The sequence below is a fragment of the Pan paniscus genome, chromosome 2 (genome assembly GCF_029289425.2).
Source record: "Pan paniscus chromosome 2, NHGRI_mPanPan1-v2.0_pri, whole genome shotgun sequence".
NCBI classification, from domain to species: domain Eukaryota; kingdom Metazoa; phylum Chordata; class Mammalia; order Primates; family Hominidae; genus Pan; species Pan paniscus.
In genome coordinates, this window is record NC_085926.1 from 98,615,022 (window position 1) to 98,636,590 (window position 21,569).

The 21,569-nt window shown below is 39.2% G+C and overlaps 1 protein-coding gene across 2 annotated transcripts in view; it reads left to right on the forward strand.

Annotated features, from left to right (window-relative positions):
• Positions 1-20,598, forward strand: part of ADGRG7 (adhesion G protein-coupled receptor G7) — an 86,036-nt gene extending 65,438 nt beyond the window's left edge. For both annotated transcript variants that reach the window (XM_003821915.4, XM_063602700.1), the window contains one exon: positions 19,865-20,598. In XM_003821915.4, coding sequence (XP_003821963.1) covers positions 19,865-20,122 — 258 coding nt within the window. In that variant the 3' untranslated portion in view covers positions 20,123-20,598. The remainder of the gene's footprint in view (positions 1-19,864) is intronic.
• The last annotated feature ends 971 nt before the right edge of the window (positions 20,599-21,569 follow it).

The window sequence follows — 21,569 nt, forward strand, 5'->3', positions numbered from 1 at the left end:
TGGCATATAGAAATGCTACTAACTTATGTATGTTAATTTTGTATCCTGCAACTTTACTGAATTTATCAATTCTAATCTTTTTTTTTCTTGTGTAGTCTAGTTTTCTCCAAATGTAAGATCATATCATCTGCAAACGAGGATAATTTGATTTCTTCCTTTCCAATTTAGATTTTTAAAATTGCTTTCTCTTATCTAATTGCTCTGGCTAGGACTTCCAGTACTATGTTGAATAACAGTGGTGAAAGTGGGCATCCTTGCTGTGTTCCAGATCTTAGAGGAAAGGCTTTCAGTTTTTTTCCCATTCAGCATGATACTAGCTGTGAGTCTGTCATATACAGCTTTTATTGTGTTGAAGTATGTTCCTTCTATCCCCAGTTTTTAAGAGTTTTTACCATGAAGTGATGTTGAATTTTATAAAATTTTTTTTAGCATCAATTGAAACAATCATGTGGGTTTTGTCCTGCATTGTGTTGATATGGTGTATCACATTGATTGATTTGCATATGTAGGACCATTCTTGCATTTCTGGGATAAATTCTACTTTGTCATGATGAATGACCTTTTCAGTGTGTTGCTGAATTTCGTTTTTTAGAATTTTGTTGAGGATTTTTGCATCAACGTTCATCAGATACATTGGCCTGTAGTTTCTTTCTTTCTTTCTTTTTTTTGATGTGCCTTTTTCTGGTTTTGGCACCAGGGTAATACTGGCCTCATGGAGTGAGTTTAGAAGTATTCCCTTTGCCTCTATTTTTTGGAGTAGTTTGAGTAGGATTGGTGTTAGTTCTTCTTTAAATGTTTGGTAAAATTCAGCAGTGAAACCACAGTTCCTGGGCTTTTCTTTGCTAGGAAACTTTTTATTACAGCTTCTGTCTCATTACTTGTTACTGGTCTGTTCAGGTTTTGTATTTCTTCATGATTCAATCTTGGTAGGTTGTTTGTGTGTAGAAATTTGTCCATTTCTTTTAGGTTTTCTAATTTATTGGCATATAGTTGCTCATAGTAGCCACTAATGATCCTTTGAATTTCTGTGGTATCAGTTGTTATGTCTCCTTTTTCATCTCTGATCTTATTTATTTGGGTCTTCTCTCTTTTTTTCTTAGTTAATCTGACTAAATCTTTGTCAATTTTTTTGATCTTTAAAAATAACCTTTTGTTTCATTGATCTTTTGTTTTCTTCATTTCAATTTCACTTATTTCTGCTCTGATCTTTATTATTTATTTTCTTTACTAATTTTGGTTTTGATTTGCTCTTGCTTTTCTAGTTCCTTAAGATGCATCATTAGGTTGTTTATTTGAAGCTTTTCTATTTTTTTTGACGTGGGCACTTATTGCTAGAAACTTTCCTCTTAGTACTACTTTCACTGTATCCCATAAGTTTTGGTATGTTGTGTTTCCATTTTTACTTGTTTCAAGACATTTTTCAACTTCCCTTTTAATTTCTTTCTTGACTCACCGGTAATTGAGGAGCATATTGTTTAATTTCTATGTGTTTGTATAGTTTCCAAAATACCTCTCATTGTTGATTTCTAGTTTTATTGCGTTGTGGTGAGAGAAGATACTTGATATAATTTCATTTTTTTGGATTTTTAAAGATTTGTTTTATGTTTTAACATATGGTCTATATTTGAGAATGATCCACATGCTGAGGAGAAGAATGTGTATTCTGCAGCCATTGGATGAAATGTTCTATAATTATCTATTAGGCCCATTTAGTATAAAGTGCAGAGTAATTCTGATATTTCTTTGTTGATTTTCTGTCTGGAAGATCTATCCAATGCTGAAAATAGGGTGTTGAAATCTCTAGCTATTGTCGTATTAGGGTATATATCTCTCATTAGCTCTAATAATATTTTATTTATATATGTGGGTGCTCCAGTATTGGGCATATATATATATTTACAATTGTTATATCGTCTTGCTGAATTGACCTTTTTATCATTGTATAGTGACCTTTTTCCTTTCTTTTTATAGTTTTTGTCTTGAAATCTATTTTTTCTAAGTAGAGCTACTTCTGCTCTTTTTCGGTTTCTGTGGAGTATCTTTCTCCATCCATTTATTTTCAGTCTGTGTGTCTTTATAGGTGGTTTGCTTCTTGTAGGCAACATATCATTGGGTCTTGTTTTTTCCTTCATTCAGCCACTCTATGTCTTTTGATTGCAGAGTTTAGTTCATTTGTGTTATTATTGTGTTATTATTGATACGTAATGACTTACTTCTGCCATTTTGTTACTTGTTTTCTGGTCTCCTCTTCTTTTCTGTCTTCCTTTTAGTGAAGATGATTTTCTCTGGTGACATGTTTTAACTCTTTGCTTTTTATTTTTTGTGTATCTATTGTATGTTTTTTGATTTGAGGTTACCACAAGGCTTGCAAATAATATTTTATAACCCATTATTTTAAGCTGATGACAACACTGATTGCATAAACTAACAAACAAAGAGAAAACTAATAAAAACTCTATAACTTTTTGTTTTTTCTATTTATATCTTATTATACTGTCTTGAAAAGTTGTTATAGTTATTATTTTGATAGGTTCATCTTTTAATCTTTCTGCTCAAGATGTAAGTAGTTTATACACCAGTATAGTGTTAGAGTATTCTATTTTACTTACTAATACCAGTGAGTTTCGTACTTTAACATAATTTCTTATTGCTTATTTTCTTTCAGATTGAAGAACTCCTTTTAGCATTTCTTGTAGGTCAGGGCTGGTGTTGATGAAATCCCTCAGTTTTTGTTTGTCTGGGAAAATCTCTATTTCTCCTTCATGTTTGAAGGATATTTTCACCAGATATGCTACTTTAGGCTAGAAGTTTTTTCCTTCATCACTTTAAATATGTCATGTCACTCTTTTTTGGGCTATAAGGTTTCTACTGAGAAGGCTGCTGCCAGACAAATTGAAGCTCTGTTGTATATTATTTGTTTATTTTCTCTTGCTGCTTTTAGGATCCTTTCTTTATCCTTGACCTTTGGGAATTTTATTATTATATCTTGAAGTTGTATTATTGGGGTCTAATCTGCTTGGTGTTCTATAATCTTCTTGTACTTGAGTATTGATATCTTTCTCTAGGTTTGGGAAGTTCTCTGTTATTATTTCTTTGAATAAACTTTCTACACTGACCTCTCTCTACCTCATCTTTCAGGCTGATAGCTCTTAGATTTTTCCCTTAGGGGCTATTTTCTAGATCTTGTGGGCATGCATCATTAATTTTTATTCTTTTTTCTTCTGTCTCCTCTGACTGTGTATTTTCAAATAGCCTGTCTTCAAGCTCACTCATTCTTTCTTCTGCTTGATTAATTCTGTTAAGAGACTCTGATTCATTCTTAAGTATATGTCAGTTGCATTTTTCAGCTCCAGAATTTCTGCTTAATTCTTTTTAATTATTTCAATCTGTTTGTTAAATTTATTTGATAGGATTCTGAATTTTATCTCTGTGTTATCTTGAATTTTTGTTGTGCTTCCTCAAAATAGCTATTTTGAATTCTCTGTCTGAAAGGTGACATATCTCTGTCTCTCTGGGATTGGTCACTGGTGCCTTATTTATTTATTTATTTATTTTGGCGAGGCCATATTTTTCTGGATGTTCTTGATGCTTGGGTATGTTCATTAGTGTCTGGGCATTGAAGAGTTGGGTATTTACTGTAATCTTTACCGTCTAGGCTTGTTTGTACCTGTTCTTCTTCAGAAGGCTTTCTAGATATCTGAAGGGACTTGAGTGTTGTAATCTAAGTCTTTGGTCACTGCAGCCATATCTGCTTTAGGGGGCACCCCAAGTCCAGTAACCTTGTGGCTCTTTTAGACATACAGAGGAACTGTCTTGGCATCTTAGGTAAGATCTGGGAGAATTGCATGGATTATGAGGCAGAGACTGTTCTCTTCCCTTATTTTCCTCCAAGCAAACAGAGTGCCTCTCTCTCTCTGTCTCTCTCTCTGTGCTGAGCTAGCCGAGGGAGGGGGTGACACAAGTACCCTTGTGGCCACCACCACTGGGACTGCACTGGGTCAGAACTACAGCCAGAACAGCACCGGTTCTCTCCCAAGGCCTGTGGTGACCACTGTGTGGCTGCCACCTATGCTACTCAAGGCTCAACAGCTCTACAATTAGCAGGTGGCAAATCTAGCCAGGCTTGTTTCCTTCCTTTCAGGGCAATGAGATCCCCCTATCCCCAGGTGAGTCCAGAGGTGCCATCTGGGACCCAGGGCCTGTAGTCAGGAGCCTCAGGAAACTACTTGGTGCTCTATTCTACTGTGGCTGAGCTGGCACTCAAACCACAAGACAAAGTCCTTCCCACTCTCCCCATCCCCCAACCTTTCCTCAAGCACAGGAGTCTCTTTCCATGGCTACCACCACTTCAGGCCTGTGACAAACATTGCCTGGCTACCACTGATGTTCACTCAAAGCCCAAATGCTCTTCAGTCAGTCTGTGGTTAATGCTGCCAGTCAAGGCAGTGTACTCTTCTCAGGCCCAAGGCAGGTCCAGTAATCCTGTCCAGGAGCTGAGGCCTGGAATCAGAGACCCCAAGAGCCTGCTTAGTGTTCTACCCCATTGAGGCCAAGCTAGTACCCAAGCTGATTTTTGGTTCTTATGAAGGTGGTTTATCTTGTGTGAGTAGCTGTTAAATTTGTGTTCCCATGGGGGAATGATTGCTGGAGGGTTCTATTTGGTCATCTTGCTCCACCTCTCTTCTCCTTACAGACGATTTTTAATACCATTTCTGGGAAGTGAAAGAAAAGCTCTTTATGACTTACCTACTATGTACTTTCCTGAGCTGGATATCATAGAATATAGTAGCAATAGAGTTGGACCACTTTAGTCCCTCTTCTCTGAGTAGGAGAGATTTTTGTCAAGTAGCTGGATTGGGACACATCTTCTTTCCTTTTCTCCTATGTAAGGGGTTCATGGCAACTCCTCACCATGATTGATACAGACAGTGTTATAGTTATTGCTGAAGCTTAGACTTCTGTGCGATTGGCTGAAGGTTTTCTTTCAATTCTTTTAAATTTATTGAGTCTGGTTTTATGGCCCAACATTTGGTCTATTTTGGTGAATAAAACATTTACTCTGGAAGAAAATGTGTATTCTGTAGTTGTTAAAGTATTCTAAAAAAGGTTGTGTCAAAGTGATTGTTAAAGGTACACCTATCCTTACCAATATTTTTGCCTGATTCTCTCAATTGCCAAAAAAGGGGTATTAAATTCTCCACCTATGATTGAAAATTTGTATATTTCCTTAATTCTGTCAACTTTTGCATCACATATTTTGGGATTCTACTATTAGATGCATATACATTTATTATTGTTATATCTTCTGGATGAACTGATTTTATCATTTAGATAAAAAGGTTTCTTTACCTCCAATAATACTTTTTGTCATAAAGTCTACTTTATCTAATATCCAGCTTTATGCACATTGATTGCATGATATATATGTTTTCATCCATTTGATCTCAATCTATTTGTGCCTTTATATTTTAAGTGTGTATCATGTAGACAGCAAATACAAGTCTTACGTTTTTATCCGTTCTGGCAGTCTCTTTTAATTGAGTGTTTAGTCCATTTAGAACTAATGTATTTTTTTATATGGGTTAATTTGTGTCTACCATTTTCCTATTTGTTTTCTGTGGCCATTCTATTTTTTATTCCTGTTTCTCCTTTTTTGCCTACTTTTGGATACATTTAATGTTATTAGGATTCTAATTTTAATTTATATTTCAATTATTAAGCAATACTTCTTTGCGTTTTGGGGGTCAATTTAGGGATACATTAAATTTCATTAACTTTTCATTGTCAACTTGGAGCTAATATTTTACTACTTTCCAGTAAAATCTAAGAATCTTATAACAATATAAGTCCTCTTGCTGTCCTCCGTTCTCTCATAGTATACGTTTATGTATTACATCTGCATACATTACAAAACCTGCTATGCAATGTTCTTATTTTTGCTTTAGATATGTATTTTAAGGAAATTAAGAGAGAAGAATTTTTATATTCAGTCATATATCTATGATTTCTAGTATTCTTCATCCCTTTCTGAAAATCTGAACTTCATGAAGTGTTTTGTGGCATAATTTTACATTGGACTGAAGATGCTTTTATTCCTTGAGTCTTATCTCAAGGACATACTTAACCATAAACCTTTAAAAAATTAAATTCACACTTTGTTTTCAAAATCTGAAAAGAAGTTATATATTTTTCCTTTGGAAATAATTCTACAAAGGTAAAAATTTGGATTCTGGTCACCTCCTGATTTTATCATTACAAAAGTAGTGATGAAGATAAACCAAAATGGTGGATAAAAATAAATTTGTTTGACTTTGGAGAGGTTTTTTTTTTTTTAACCTTTTTAGTTATGTATTATGTGTGAGGAATATCAAGACTTTTAAATAAAACAAAGATGTGTTATTGAAAGACATCTTTTCTTTTCTTTTCTTTTTTTTGAGACAGGGTCTCACTCTGTCACCCAGGCTGGAGTGAAGTGGCATGATCTCAGCTCACTGCAACCTCCGCTTCCCGGGTTCAAGCAATTCTCCTGCTTCAGTGTCCTGAGTACCTGGGATTACAGGCATGTGCCATCATGTCAGGCTAATTTTTGTATTTTCAGTAGAGACAGGGTTTCACCATGTTGGCCAGGCTGGTCTTGAACTCCTGACCTCAAGTGATCCACCCATCTCAGACTCCCAAAGTGCTGGGATTACAGTTGTGAGCCACCGCACCAGACATTGAAAGACATCTTGAAACCAGAATTTCTCTTTACACTCCTCACTCTATGCCTCCTCCCATAGTGAACATTGCTCTTTACTCTGATGAAAGAGCAATGAAATTACTAAATGGACTTTACTCTCTGTAGTATGGAAACATGTCTTCTCTAAGCTGGCAGAATTCATTAAACTTCAGTAGAATGAAAATACTTCTCCCTTAAAGCACTCGCACCCTACCAGGATCACCTGTATGAACAAACATCACCACTGAACTACCTGCACAGGGCAAGGAAAGGAGCCCCTTTTTGAAAGCTCACTCCTGAAACTCCAGACCATGAACCCTAAAAGCAAGGGAATAATTCAAGGAATCCACATGATTGTTAGAACTTCTTGAGAATTTTCAGTTTTGATATTTATTGAGATTACTTCCTAATGTTGCCAGCGGCAGCCCATCTGAAGTGGCCGCTGCCATGGCTCCGGCTGCAGTGGGGTACAGGCGCAGGCTGTGGGTCCTCAAATGCAGATGCTGAGGCAGGCAGTCCCCAGAGCCTGCCCCAGGGAGCGCCCCCGGAGTCCACCGCCCTGGGAACCCGCCCCCGGGAGCTGCCCTGAGGGGGCCGGACCCAGCCGCTCACCGGTGGGAGAGCAGTGCAGTCGGGCAAGGAAGAGCAAGCAGAGAGGGTCCCCAGGAGGAACTGGGTCTGGGGCGGTGCCACACTTGCACATGGAACGTGGGAGCCAGGCCCGAGATGTAGAGCTGGGGTCACGCTTCAGGGGACCGGGGTGGGAAGTGGGAGCAGTGCCCGCTTCGAGGACCCAGCCAGCAACGTGGCCACCGCGCCCAACCCGCCGACGGCGCCAAGTTCCTGCGCCTGGGGAACAGTCTCTGCTCTGAGTCACCTGAGGCTGCGTCCTCAGGATCTGCTCCACATCAAGGTGACCGCCGAGCCTGACGTTTCCAATGGCCAGGCCCAGGGCCCACGATGTGCTCCCGGAAGTGCCCTCCAGTCAGGGCCATGAGCCAGGCAAGGGGGAGCCCCAGGCTGCCCCTGAGTGCTGGGGCCACAAGAAGAACTTGCAGTGACGTCACCCCTGCTCCGGAGGCTGGCCCGGGCCCAGCGAGGACCTGAAGCTCCCACTCCAGGCTGTGAGGAGGCACGGCAAGGGCTACACACTCCACTGAGCCAGCGGGAACCGGGGGCAAGCGGGAGCCCCACCTCTTCTCAGTTGACCGGGTGGGAGCTCCCTGGGTGCAGCTGCAGTTGCCTTGTCGCAGCTGCTGACCGAGGCATCTTTGCACTCTCAGGGGTCCAGGAAGACCCCCCTGCCTGGGTGCCATGAATAGAGGCAGGAGGCAGACAGGCTCTTGGGTGGAAGGGGGCGGGTCCGTGGTGAAGCCCCACCTTAAAGCCAGGGAGGGCCTGATGAGCAGCTCTAGTGAAGAGCTACTGTCTCTCCTGAGAGCTGAGTGCTCATCGGAACACCCTGGCTAAGGAGAGGAGCTACCCACTGCGGCTGCAGGTGTCCTCTGAGCTGTTCTATCACTCAGTAAAGCTCCTTTTCGTCCTGCTCACCCTCCACTTGTCTGCATACCTCATTCCGGATGCAGGACAAGAACTAGGGACCCACCAGAACGGCGGGGCTAAAAGAGCTGTAACGCAAACAGGGCAGGGCTGAAACATGCCCTTTGCTCTCCACATTGTGGGCAACAAGGAGAGGAGAGAGGAGAGAAGAGCTGTGGCTCTTCGGAGAGCCCAGACCTAGGAACTCCCTGAGCCAGGGTTGTGACACCCTCTTTAGGGGTCTGAGGTTCCTGGTGTTACCAAGCTTCTGGGTGTCACCGGGTTCCCTGGTGTTAGCCATGGAAGCTGCTTATGGTAGGCCTGGTCCATCTGCAGCCTCTCAGGGAGCTGGCGCTTGTGCCAGTGCCTGGAGCTGCCTGCCCCACCGCAGCTGGCATGCCTGGCTGTGCACTGTGGCCGGACCCCATGCTTGCTTACACGCCCCTCACCGCTCCACACCTGGCTCGTCCTTGGCAGGTGTGGGATCCAGGTCGGTAGCTAAGCCAAGCACAGCCTGCCAGACTGAGTAGGAGGAATGAGCCCAGTGGGCTAGAGCTAAACGTTGGCAAAGGTGCCACTGGCCACATAGATTTCTGTCTGATGAAACAACACCCCAAGGATCCCATAACACTAACAATACTTTTTGAAGGTGCTTGTTATCTTTAGTTCTCAAATTATTGTTTTATAAAACCTCATTTACCTTTAACTTGTTCATCAAAGACTGAAAGAGGTGTGTAAAACTTCCTTTTATTCTATTTTTCTATTAATTTTTCTTCTGACTGTTATAGCAATTGGTCTTTACACAATTCAATGCTGCATTATCATGTTCCTGGAAATTTATGGATATGGTATTTAATATATCTGTGGAGCATTATACCTCTCAGCAATATAACAAGTCTCTCAGTCCCACTTCATCTTGAAATCTGATTTTCTGTCTAGCAGTGTACCAACTTCTAGTTTGTTTTTATTTGATTTTATCTAATTTATTTATGCTAATTCTTTTATTTTTAAGTTTTCTCATCACTTTGGTTTTAACTTATCTCTTTTTAGACCCTGCATATTTAGATTTGTTTTTGATAATTTTCTCATAGTTTTTCCATTTTATCTATCTATCTATTTATTTATTTATTTATTTATTTATTTATTGAGACAGGGTCTTTCTCTGTCACCCAGGCTGGAATGCAGTGACACAATCACAGCTCACTGCAGCCTCAATCTCCTGGACTCAAGTGATCCCCCCACCTCAACCTCCCAAGTAACTGGGACTACAGGCACGTGGCACCATGCCTGACTAATTTTTTTTCAATTATTTTATACAGATAGGGTCACACTATGTTGTCCAGGCTGTTCTTGAACTCCTGGGCTCAAGTGGTCATCCTGCCTCAGCTTCCCAAAGTGTTGGGATTATAGGCCTGAGCCACTGTGCCTGGCCAGTTTTGCCATTTTATTAAAAATGTTAAACTTTTGGCTATTTAGTTAAATAGTAGCTATTAAAACTAATGTTTGTTTTATTGTGTTATCTTAGTTTTTTTCCCTATACATCTATCACTGCCTCCTTAATTTTATATATTGTGTTATATAAATTATGTTTTTTAGTATAACTTCCTCTATTTGGAATATTTTCATTCTATTTTAAATTCTACTAATTATAATCTTTATTAAATATTACTACAACTTAAAGATACAAATTTCAATTTCCGGAGTAAAACAATAGATATTGATTCCTCTCTTTTTAAGATAATAATATTAACACAGTTTAACTGCTTCTTGCAGTTTTGTTGGTACAATTTAAAATTTATCATGTTGTGGTTAAGTTATACTGTCTACATTATTTTCTTTTAAGAAATATTTATAATACTAGATTATGTTTGATAATTATATTAACTGTATTTTCTTAGGCTTAACTCTATATTTAAATGTTTTTAATGTTTTGCCAGTCTTTTTATATTGGAATTTCCTGTTATTTTGACTTCCTTACTTTAAGGAAACTCTCATCAATGGTAGTAATTTTTGAGTAAATATTTAGTGGATAGTTGGTAAACATTAATGAGGACTTTTCTAGCTGACAATTTTTCTTTAGATACTATGACACATAAACTACAAATTAGTATGGCATTTAATTCTTGGCAATGACCTTTATTCATTGACATTCTATAGACGAACGGAAATTTTATGTTGTGAAAATAAAGCCTGAGAAGGAACTAAAATTCTTGTATTTTTCCCCATTCTTTTTTTTTAAATTTTATTATTATTATACTTTAAGTTTTAGGGTACATGTGCACAACGTGCAGGTTTGTTACATATGTATACATGTGCCATGTTGGTGTGCTGCACCCATTAAGTCGTCATTTAGCATTAGGTATATCTCCTAATGCTATCCCTTCCCCTCCCCGCACCCCACAACAGTCCCCGGTGTGTGATGTTCCCCTTTCTGTGTCCATGTGTTCTCATTGTTCAATTCCCACCTATGAGTGAGAACATGCAGTGTTTGGTTTTTTGTCCTTGCGATAGTTTGCTGAGAATGATGGTTTCCAGCTTCATCCATGTCCCTACAAAGGACATGAACTCATCATTTTTTATGGCTGCATAGTATTCCATGGTGTATATGTGCCACATTTTCTTAATCCAGTCTATCACTGTTGGACATTTGGGTTGGTTCCAAGTCTTTGCTATTGTGAATAGTGCCACAATAAACGTACGTGTCCATGTGTTCTTATAGCAGCATGATTTATAATCCTTTGGGTATACACACAGTAATGGGATGGCTGGGTCAAATGGTATTTCTAGTTCTAGATCCCTGAGGAATCGCCACACTGACTTCCACAATGGTTGAACTAGTTTACAGTCCCACCAACAGTGTAAATGTGTTCCTATTTCTCCACATCCTCTCCAGCACCTGTTGTTTCCTGACTTTTTAATGATCGCCATTCTAACTGGTGTGAGATGGTATCTCATTGTGGTTTTGATTTGCATTTCTCTGATGGCCAGTGATTATGAGCATTTTTTCATGTGTTTTTTGGCTGCATAAATGTCTTCTTTTGAGAAGTGTCTGTTCATATCCTTTGCCCACTTTTTGATGGGGTTGTTTGTTTTTTCTTGTAAATTTGTTTGAGTTCATTATAGATTCTGGATATTAGCCCTTTGTCAGATGAGTAGGTTGCAAAAATTTTCTCCCATTTTGTAGGTTGCCTGTTCACTCTGATGGTAGTTTCTTTTGCTGTGCAGAAGCTCTTTAGTTTAATTAAATCCCATTTGTCAATTTTGGGCTTTGTTGCCATTGCTTTTGGTGTTTTAGACATGAAGTCCTTGCCCATGCCTATGTCCTGAATGGTATTGCCTAGGTTTTCTTCTAGGGTTTTTATGGTTTTAGGTCTAACATTTAAGTATTTAATCCATCTTGAATTAATTTTTGTATAAGGTATAAGGAAGGGATCCAGTTTCAGCTTTCTACATATGGCTAGCCAGTTTTCCCAGCACTATTTATTAAATAGGGAATCCTTTCCCCATTACTTGTTTTTCTTAGGTTTGTCAAAGATCAGATAGTTGTAGATATGCGGCATTATTTCTGAGGGCTCTGTTCTGTTCCAATGGTCTATATCTCTGTTTTGGTACCAGTACCATGCTGTTTTGGTTACTGTAGCCTTGTAGTATAGTTTGAAGTCAGGTAGCGTGATGCCTCCAGCTTTGTTCTTTTGGCTTAGGATTGACTTGGCAATGCAGGCTCTTTTTTGGTTCCATATTAACGAACTTTAAAGTAGTTTTTTCCAATTCTGTGAAGAAAGTCATTGGTAGCTTGATGGGGTTGGCATTGAATCTATAAATTACCTTGGGCAGTATGGCCATTTTCATGATATTGATTCTTCCTACCCATGAGCATGGAATGCTCTTCCATTTGTTTGTATCCTCTTTTATTTCCTTGAGCAGTGGTTTGTAGTTCTTCTTGAAGAGGTCCTTCACATCCCTTGTACATTAGATTCCTAGGTATTGTATTCTCTTAGAAGCAATTGTGAATGGGAGTTCACTCATGATTTGGCTCTCTGTCTGTTATTGGTGTATAAGAATGCTTGTGATTTTTGTACATTGATTTTGTATCCTGAGACTTTGTTGAAGTTGCTTACCAGCTTAAGGAGCTTTTGGGCTGAGATGATGGGGTTTTCTAGATATACAATCATGTCATCTGCAAACAGGGACAATTTGACTTCCTCTTTTCCTAATTGAATACCCTTTATTTCCTTCTCCTGCCTGATTGCCCTGGCCAGAACTTCCAACACTATGTTGAATAGGAGTGGTGACAGAGGGCATCCCTGTCTTGTGCCAGTTTTCAAAGGGAATGCTTCCAGTTTTTGCCCATTCAGTATGATATTGGCTGTGCGTTTGTCATAGATAGCTCTTATTATTTTGAGATACATCCCATCAATACCTAATTTATTGAGAGTTTTTAGCATGAAGGGTTGTTGAATTTTTTCAAAGGCCTTTTCTGCATCTATTGAGATAATCATGTGGTTTTTGTCTCTGGTTCTGTTTATATGCTGGATTATGTTTATTGATTTTCGTATGTTGAACCAGTCTTGCATCCAATGGATGAAGCCCACTTGATCATGGTGGATAAGCTTTCTGATGTGCTGCTGGATTCGGTTTGCCAGTATTTTATTGAGGATTTTTGCATCGATGTTCATCAGGGATATTGGTCTAAAATTCCCTTTTTTTGTTGTGTCTCTGCCAGGCTTTGGTATCAGGATGATGCTGGTCTCATAAAATGAGTTAGGGAGGATTCCCTCTTTTTCTATTGATTGGAATATTTTCAGAAGGAATGGTACCAGCTCCTCCTTATACCTCTGGTAGAATTCGGCTGTGAATCCATCTGGTCCTGGACTTTTTTTGGTTGGTAAGGTATTAATTATTACCTCTATTTCAGAGCCTGTTATTGGTCTATTCAGGGATTCAACTTCTTCCTGGTTTAGTCTTGGGAGGGTGTATGTGTCGAGGAATTTATCCATTTCATCTAGATTTTCTAGTTTGTTTGCATAGAGGTGTTTATAGTATTCTCTGATGGTAGTTTGTATTTCTGTGGGATCAGTGGTGATGTCCCCTTTTCATTTTTTATTGTGTCTATTTGATTCTTCTCTCTTTTCTTCTTTATTAGTCTTGCTAGTGGTCTATCAATTTTGTTGATCTTTTCAAAAAACCAGCTCCTGGATTCATTGATTTTTTGAAGGGTTTTTTGTGTCTCTGTTTCCTTCAGTTCTGCTCTGATCTTAGTTATTTCTTGCCTTCTGCTGACTTTTGAATGTGTTTGCTCTTGCTTCTCTAGTTCTTTTAATTGTGATGTTAGGGTGTCAATTTTAGATCTTTCCTGCTTTCTCTTGTGGGCATTTAGTGCTCTAAATTTCCCTCTACACACTGCTTTGAATGTGTCCCAGAGATTCTGGTGTGTTGTGTCTTTGTTCTCATTGGCTTCAAAGAACATCTTTATTTCTGCCTTCATTTCATTATGTACCCAGTATTCATTCAGGAGCGGGTTGTTCACTTTCCATGTAGTTGAGTGGTTTTGAGTGAGTTTCTTAATCCTGAGTTCTAGTTTGATTGCACTGTGGTCTGACAGACAGTTTGTTATAATTTCTGTTCTTTTACATTTGCTGAGGAGAGCTTTACTTCCAACTATGTGGTCAATTTTGGAATAGGTGTGGTGTGGTGCTGAAAAGAATGTATATTCTGTTGATTTGGGGTGGAGAGTTCTGTAGATGTCTATTAGGTCCACTTGGTGCAGAGCCGAGTTCAATTCCTGGATATCCTTGTTAACTTTCTGTCTTGTTGATCCGTCTAATGTTGACAGTGGGTTGTTAAAATCTCCCGTTATTATTGTGTGGGAGTCTAAGTCTCTTTGTAGGTCTCTAAGAACTTGCTTTATGAATCTGGGTGCTCCTGTATTGGGTGCATATATATTTAGGATAGTTAGCTCTTCTTGTTGAATTGATCCCTTTACCATTATGTAATGGGCTTCTTTGTCTCTTTTGCTCTTTGTTGGTTTAAAGTCTGTTTTTATCAGAGACTAGGATTGCAACCCCTGCCTTTTTTTGTTTTCCATTTGCTTGGTAGATCTTCCTCCATCCTTTTATTTTGAGCCTATGTGTGTCTCTGCACGTGAGATGTGTTTCCTGAATACAGCACACTGATGGGTCTTGACTCTTTATCCAATTTGCCAGTCTGTGTCTTTTAATTGGAGCATTTAGTCCATTTACATTTAAGGTTAATATTGTTACGTGTGAATTTGATCCTGTCATTATGTTAGCCAGTTATTTTGCTCGTTAGTTGATGCAGTTTCTTCCTAGCCTTGATGGTCTTTACAATTTGGCATGTTTTTGCAGTGGCTGGTACCAGTTATTCCTTTCCATATTTAGTGCTTCCTTCAGGAGCTCTTTTAGGACAGGCCTGGTAGTGACAAAATCTCTCAGCATTTGCTTGTCTGTAAAGGATTTTATTTCTTCTTCATTTATGAAGCTTAGTTTGGCTGGATATGAAATTCTGGGTTGAAAATTCTTTTCTTTAAGAATGTTGAATATTGGCCCCCACTCTCTTCTGGCTTGTAGAGTTTCTGCCGAGAGATGTGCTGTTAGTCTGATGGGCTTCCCTTTGTGGGTAACCGGACCTTTGTCTCTGGCTGCCCTTAACATTTTTTCCTTCATTTCGACTTTGGTGAATCTGACAATTATGTGTCTTGGAGTTGCTCTTCTCGAGGAGTATCTTTGTGGCATTCTCTGTATTTCCTGAATCTGAATGTTGGCTTGCCTTGCTAGATTGGGGAAGTTCTCCTGGATAATATCCTGCAGAGTGTTTTCCAACTTGGTTCCTTTCTCCCCGTCACTTTCAGGTACACCAATCAGACATAGATTTGGTCTTTTCACATAGTCCCATATTTCTTGGAGGCTTTGTTCATTTCTTTTTATTCTTTTTTCTCTAAACTTCCTGTCTCGCTTCTTTTCATTCATTTTGCCTTCCATCGCTGATACCCTTTCTTCCAGTTGATCGCATCAGCTACTGAGGCTTGTGCATTCATCACGTAGTTCTCGTGCCGTGGTTTTCAGCTCCATCACGTCCTTTAAGGACTTCTCTGCATTGGTTATTCTAGTTAGCCATTTGTCTAATTTTTTTTCAAGGTTTTTAACTTCTTTGCCATGGGTTCGAACTTCCTCCTTTAGCTTGGAGTAGTTTGATCTTCTGAAGCCTTCTTCTCTCAACTCGTCAAAGTCATTCTCCATCCAGCTTTGTTCCATTGAGGAGCTGCATTCCTTTGGAGGAGGAGAGGCACTCTGATCTTTAGAGTTTCAGGTTTTTCTGCTCGGTTTTTTCCCCATCTTTGTGATTTTATCTACCTTTGGTCTTTGGTGATGGTGACATACAGATGGGTTTTTGGTGTGGATGTCCTTTCTGTTTGATAGTTTTCCTTCTAACAGTCAGGACCCTCAGCTGCAGGTCTGTTGGAGTTTGCTGGAGGTCCACTCCAGACCCTGTTTGCCTGGGTATCAGCAGTGGTGGCTGCAGAACAGTGGATATTGGTGAACCGCAAATGCTGCTGCCTGATCGTTCCTCTGGAAGTTTTGTCTCAGAGGAGTACCCGGCCATGTGAGGTGTCAGTCCGCCCCTACTGGGGGGTGCCTCCCAGTTAGGCTACTTGGGGGTCAGGGACCCACTTGAGGAGGCAGTCTGCCCGTTCTCAGATCTCAAGCTGCGTGCTGGGAGAACCACTACTCTCTTCAAAGCTGTCAGACAGGGACATTTAAGTCTGCAGAGGTTACTGCTGCCTTTTGTTTGTGCCCTGCCCCCAGAGGTGGAGCCTACAGAGGCAGGCAGGCCTCCTTGAGCTGTGGTGGGCTCCACCTAGTTCGAGCTTCCCGGTGCCTTTGGTTACCTACTCAAGCCTCAGCAATGGCAGGCGCCCTTCCCTCAGCCTTGCTGCCGCCTTGCAGTTTGATCTCAGACTGCTGTGCTAGCAATGAGCGAGCCTCCATGGGCGTAGGACCCTCCGACCCAGGTGCGAGATATAATCTCCTGGTGTGCCGTTTGTTAAGCCCATTGGAAAAGTGCGGTATTAGGGTGGGAGTGACCCGATTTTCCAGGTGCCGTCTGTCACCCCTTTCTTTGACTAGGAAAGGGAATTCCCTGACCCATTGTGCTTCCCGGGTGAGGCGATGCCTTGCCCTGCTTCAGCTCACACACGGTGCTCTGTACCCACTGTCTTGCACCCACTGTCTGGCACTCCCCAGTGAGATGAACCTGGTACCTCAGTTGGAAATGCAGAAATCACCCGTCTTCTGCATCGCTCAGGCTGGGAGCTGTAGACTGGAGCTGTTCCTATTCGGCCATCTTGGCTCCACCCTTCCCCATTCTTATGTCATCCCTTTTTAAACATAAATTATTTTGAAACAATTTTAGACCCATAAGATGTTGCAAATAGTATGGGGAATTCCTATGTACACTTTACTCAACTTTTCCAATGATCATATCTTATGTTACTTTAATACATTATCAAAATGACTTTGATACAATCTACATAGTTTATTTATTGATGGGCTTTATTCTTTTGTGGTGATGACTTTCATTCTAGCCTTATTAACTATCAACTAAGTGAATAAATATGACTCATTATCAAATAAAAATATTGTTTTGTAAATGTTTTTGTCCTCTCTTCTTTTTACCCTATAAAATTAACTTTTTATGCATACTCTTCTCATCTCCTCAACTAGAACATCAGTTCTCTGAGTGCAAGGAACTTGCTTGTGCATATCTTTCACAGTAGATAACATCTTTGTTCAATATCAGGATGAGCTATTCTGTATTTCATGAAGAAACTGCAATTTTGATGACTATCCCATTAAGTTGCTAAGAACGGTAACTATAGTGTGAAGCTGGTGTCATGTTGGCTGTTTCTGGCTATGGTAAAATGTCATTGAGGAGGAAAATCTTTGATACAAAATGGAAATTGTTAGGAAGGGCATTTGATCAGACTATATAATGCAGTGTGGGGAGCTGCTTGGCTTTTTGAATTGCTACCACCATATTTAATGCTTCTAAGAACCTCATCCTTTATCCCAGGTAGCCCTCTCCAGTGCCTTTTAGGATTAATTCCCTTAGATAATGGATGGGTGCCTGCCACTAAATTTACAGGGATATAACTCAGTTCTTTACGATTGTCAATATCAAATGGAAACTCCTAGAAGATCAATAAGTAAGGTAAGCCTCGTCTGACATTGCCAATTGATCCATGGGCTTGTTGCCCAGAGTGAGCAGGAATTTAGGGAGGAATCTGAATGAAGGCATAGTCAAGGATATTCTCTTCTCCATGCATAGGAGGGGGAAATTATAAAAGAGAGGTTCATAACAAAATGTTAATGGTAAAATGGTAAAAACTGTTAATGGTAAAATGATAAAAATTACAACATGGTAAAATTGAGTGCCGCAATGTGGCAAGGACATGGAGCTAAAAGTCAGGAAACTTAGGCTGTTATTCAGCTTTACCATTGATTCCTATGATTATAGGAAAATCACATAACCTCTGTGGGTGAGGTATGCAAAATATAAAATGGAGTAGTGGGGCAATATGTGTGTTAAAATCAACACAGTGTTTTGTAAAATGGATCTGAATATTGCTTACATCAGAACTTACATAGTATGTTAAAATGCTGATTCCTGGGCCTCACCCCTTACCTACTCAACCAGAATCTACAGGCATAGGAGCTGAGACTCTTCATTTTAAACAAGGACCTCAGGTGATTTCTATGTACACTAAAGTGTAGGAATATCTAGATTTGTTTACACATAAAACTTCTAGATTTAGAATGCTATAATTCTAATAAACATTTACTAAATGCTACAGATATTACTTAGAAGGCACAATTTGATTTTTGTGTTACTGGTAATCAGTCTGACCCACACATTTTTTCTTTTCAAATAACATTTTTGGGCTTTTAGGAAGCACAGAAATATTGGGAGTCCACCCAAACAGGTCCAACAGGATGGTGTTTTTATGAATTATCCATGGTCTAGGGTCTTTTCCTAATTATTGTACCAACAGAAATTTGATCAAATCTTAGTTTACTTTAGAATTTAAATTCTGGAAAAATCAGGCGAAATAGTGTATGCCACAAAAAAGATGGTTTTCTAGAGACTGGATTTCTCATGTGCCCCAAATAAATTTCTCTCCCTTGAACAATCAGGATGGCCAATGACCACTCCTGTCCTTCTGAAACCTGTGTTTCCAAGCACGCACTGTCATAGGGCCTTTCTTCTGATGTGTTAGATACCACCTGTTGAGTAATAATCAAGCTACTTTTTCTACTTTTGGCCAGAGAACAAGTCTGTCTCTTGCCAACACTTATTGATTTTTTAGTCAAACTATAAGGGCCTTTCCATAGTACCAGAAGTCTCCAATAACAGTACTCACAGGATATGATTCCAAAAATAAACTCTTAAAAAGGTTGGGGCCCTATAGATGCCAATGTGGGAGACATCCAAGGATATTTATTTTTAAAAATATCTTTTCATTTTGAAATGATTTAATAAAAAATTTTGGAAAAATAGTATAGCTCCCACATATTCTTTGTCCAGCTTTCCCAAATGATAATATCTTATACAGTCATAGTATACTGTCAAAATCAAGAAACTGACATTGGCACAATATTATCAACTTAACTACAGATGCTATTTCATCTGTCATTTCCACAAAGGATATTAATAAAGAATTAACAGCGGCATCTTAAAAGCTATGATACACTTTGCAGTCACTTTCTATTACAGTTACAGGCAACAGTATAGGCAGCACCGTATATTGGATAGAGGAGGGGTTTTGGAGCTAAAGATGTAAGAATTCAATTCCAGACTCCACTGAGTACTGGTTGGGTGATCGTGGACAAACTACTTAGTTTATCTGAACTTTAGTTTCCTTATCTGAAACATGTGGATGATAAGGCTTGTTGTATTGGGTTGATGTGAGGATTACATGAGAATGATCAAATGATGAGGGTTAAGTGAAAAGCAAGGGTCTGATACTGATATGACTTCAATAAATGGCAGTTTTTACTGGAAACATATAGAAAATATTATTCAGTGTTTTGTGGCTCAATTTCTCATGTACATCTGGTCTTCATCTGTGAAGTACAGAAAAGCAGTGACTAGAAGGGCTTCACATTTTTTTGTCCTTAAGTGCACAAATTTCTAGCTATGTTACTATAACTCCAAGAAATATGGAAGCACAGAATGTTAGAACTGGGAGAAGAATTAGGTATTTCATAGTTAATCTTCTTCCTTCAGGAAGTTGAAGATTATCAAGATTATGAAATAAGCAAATTTACACAGCCAGCTAGTGGCAACCCAGGACCTGAACTCGGGTCTTCTATATCTGCTATTGTACTGTTACATGTAGGTCTTTGTATATGGGAAAACTTTGCCTCAACCCTCTTAGATTAAAAAGTGCATGGCAGCTGCACACTGGCAAATTCAAGTTGGGGAAGTGCCATGCAGATGAGAAGGTTGGGTGGCAGAGTGAAATAAAATGTCTTCCTTGATACTGTATCTCAGCACTTACCCAACATTAAACTTTTGTTCTATCTGCAGGGATTGCAAATTTTTATCCTGTACACTGTTAGAACAAAAATCTTCCAGAGTGAAGCTTCCAAAGTGTTGATGTTGCTATCGTCTATTGGGAGAAGGAAGTCATTGCCTTCAGTGACGCGGCCGAGGCTGCATGTAAAGATGTATAATTTCCTCAGGTCATTGCCAACCTTACATGAACGCTTTAGGCTACTGGAAACCTCTCCGAGTACTGAGGAAATCACACTCTCTGAAAGTGACAATGCAAAGGAAAGCATCTAGACAGTAAAACTTACCTGTTGTGGTCTTTTTAATCACCTCGTTTGAGTCTTACCTGTTTCTCTCCTTTATTTCCCAGTCCTCTCAGAAAGTCTTCCTCAATGTATTTTGCTCAGGATTAAGAATTAGATAAAACCTGTTGTTTATTATTATTCGGCATAATGGACTTGGTAGTTTTTCTATTTTTCAATAGATTTGTACTTGAATAAGGTGAAGAATTTCACACAACATACAAGAGTACCATTGTTCCTTATATCGTTAAATCTTTGTGACACACTTTGACAAAAATGTAGAACCTATAACAAATTCTTTTACAAGTTACTATAAAGGACACAGAGAAAACTTTACCTTCCAGAACAAAATGACTCCTGATGAACAGTGTGTGGGGATTTGCTTGTATGTATTAAACTTTTGACCTCTGAATATTTTACAGTCGTATGTGCTTGTACTTTTATTTCCAATGAAGAATTTGGCACCAATTCAAACTTTGAAAAGCGATATTTTTTTCTGTTTAAAAAAAAGTGTGTTTTGTGACCAGGAGAATTGGCTCTGTAAGAAATGGGCAGCGAGACAGGTTAGTTTGTTACTAAATGGATATTTCCTTCCAGTTCTTAATATATTTGCTCTTTCACTGAAGTGGCACTGAGACCCCCAAAATGAGAAGTTAGTCGTAATCATCGTTTATGGCTTTTAAAAGATTTAACTGCTCATGGAAAGTCAAACACTTGAATTATGAATGGCTTCCTCATTAAAAAAAATGGCCTCTATTTGGGTGGTGAGCATTCCCACTGGACTTAGGATATATAGTCTTTAAATTGCTGTTTTCTGTTTTGCCATAAACAAGACAGCTGCTGTCAGTGCACGGAATTCAGACATTAACAAATGTCATGTGGGCTTGGCACTCTCTAAAGAATGTGTGTTTTCTAGAGAAATAGTTGCAGAAGACTTTTGGGTTCCTGGGCAAGCCAACAAGAGCCTATATTTATAGGAGAACAGAAAAAAGTAAAGGGAAGAGAATAAAGAATAAAAGCAGACCTCAAAAGCCAGTGTTCTTAGTGGCATCATAGGGCTGCACCTAAATAGTAGCTGGGCACAGGGAAAATGATAAGATGTGGTTGACTCAAAATTTGTATTCAGATGAAAATTAACCTTAAGTTAGGGCCACTTTAAATGTTAAAAAAAAAAAAATCACCAAAGAGCCATATTTAGCCTGAGGGTAAGTGTATGTGTTTCCCTTTGTAATTACAGTTGTTTTCTTTGCACGTTTTTCAGCACTTTTGGGGCATAGTAACTAAAATTCCATAAAATGTTGCTGAAATATCTGTACTATAAATGTGCAAGCTCCACATGCAATTGTGGTGACTAATTCAGGTGAACATGGATTTTCTTCTGTCTACCCTGAAATGAATCCTACCACTAGGAAATAATTCCTTTGATTTAAATCATTGTC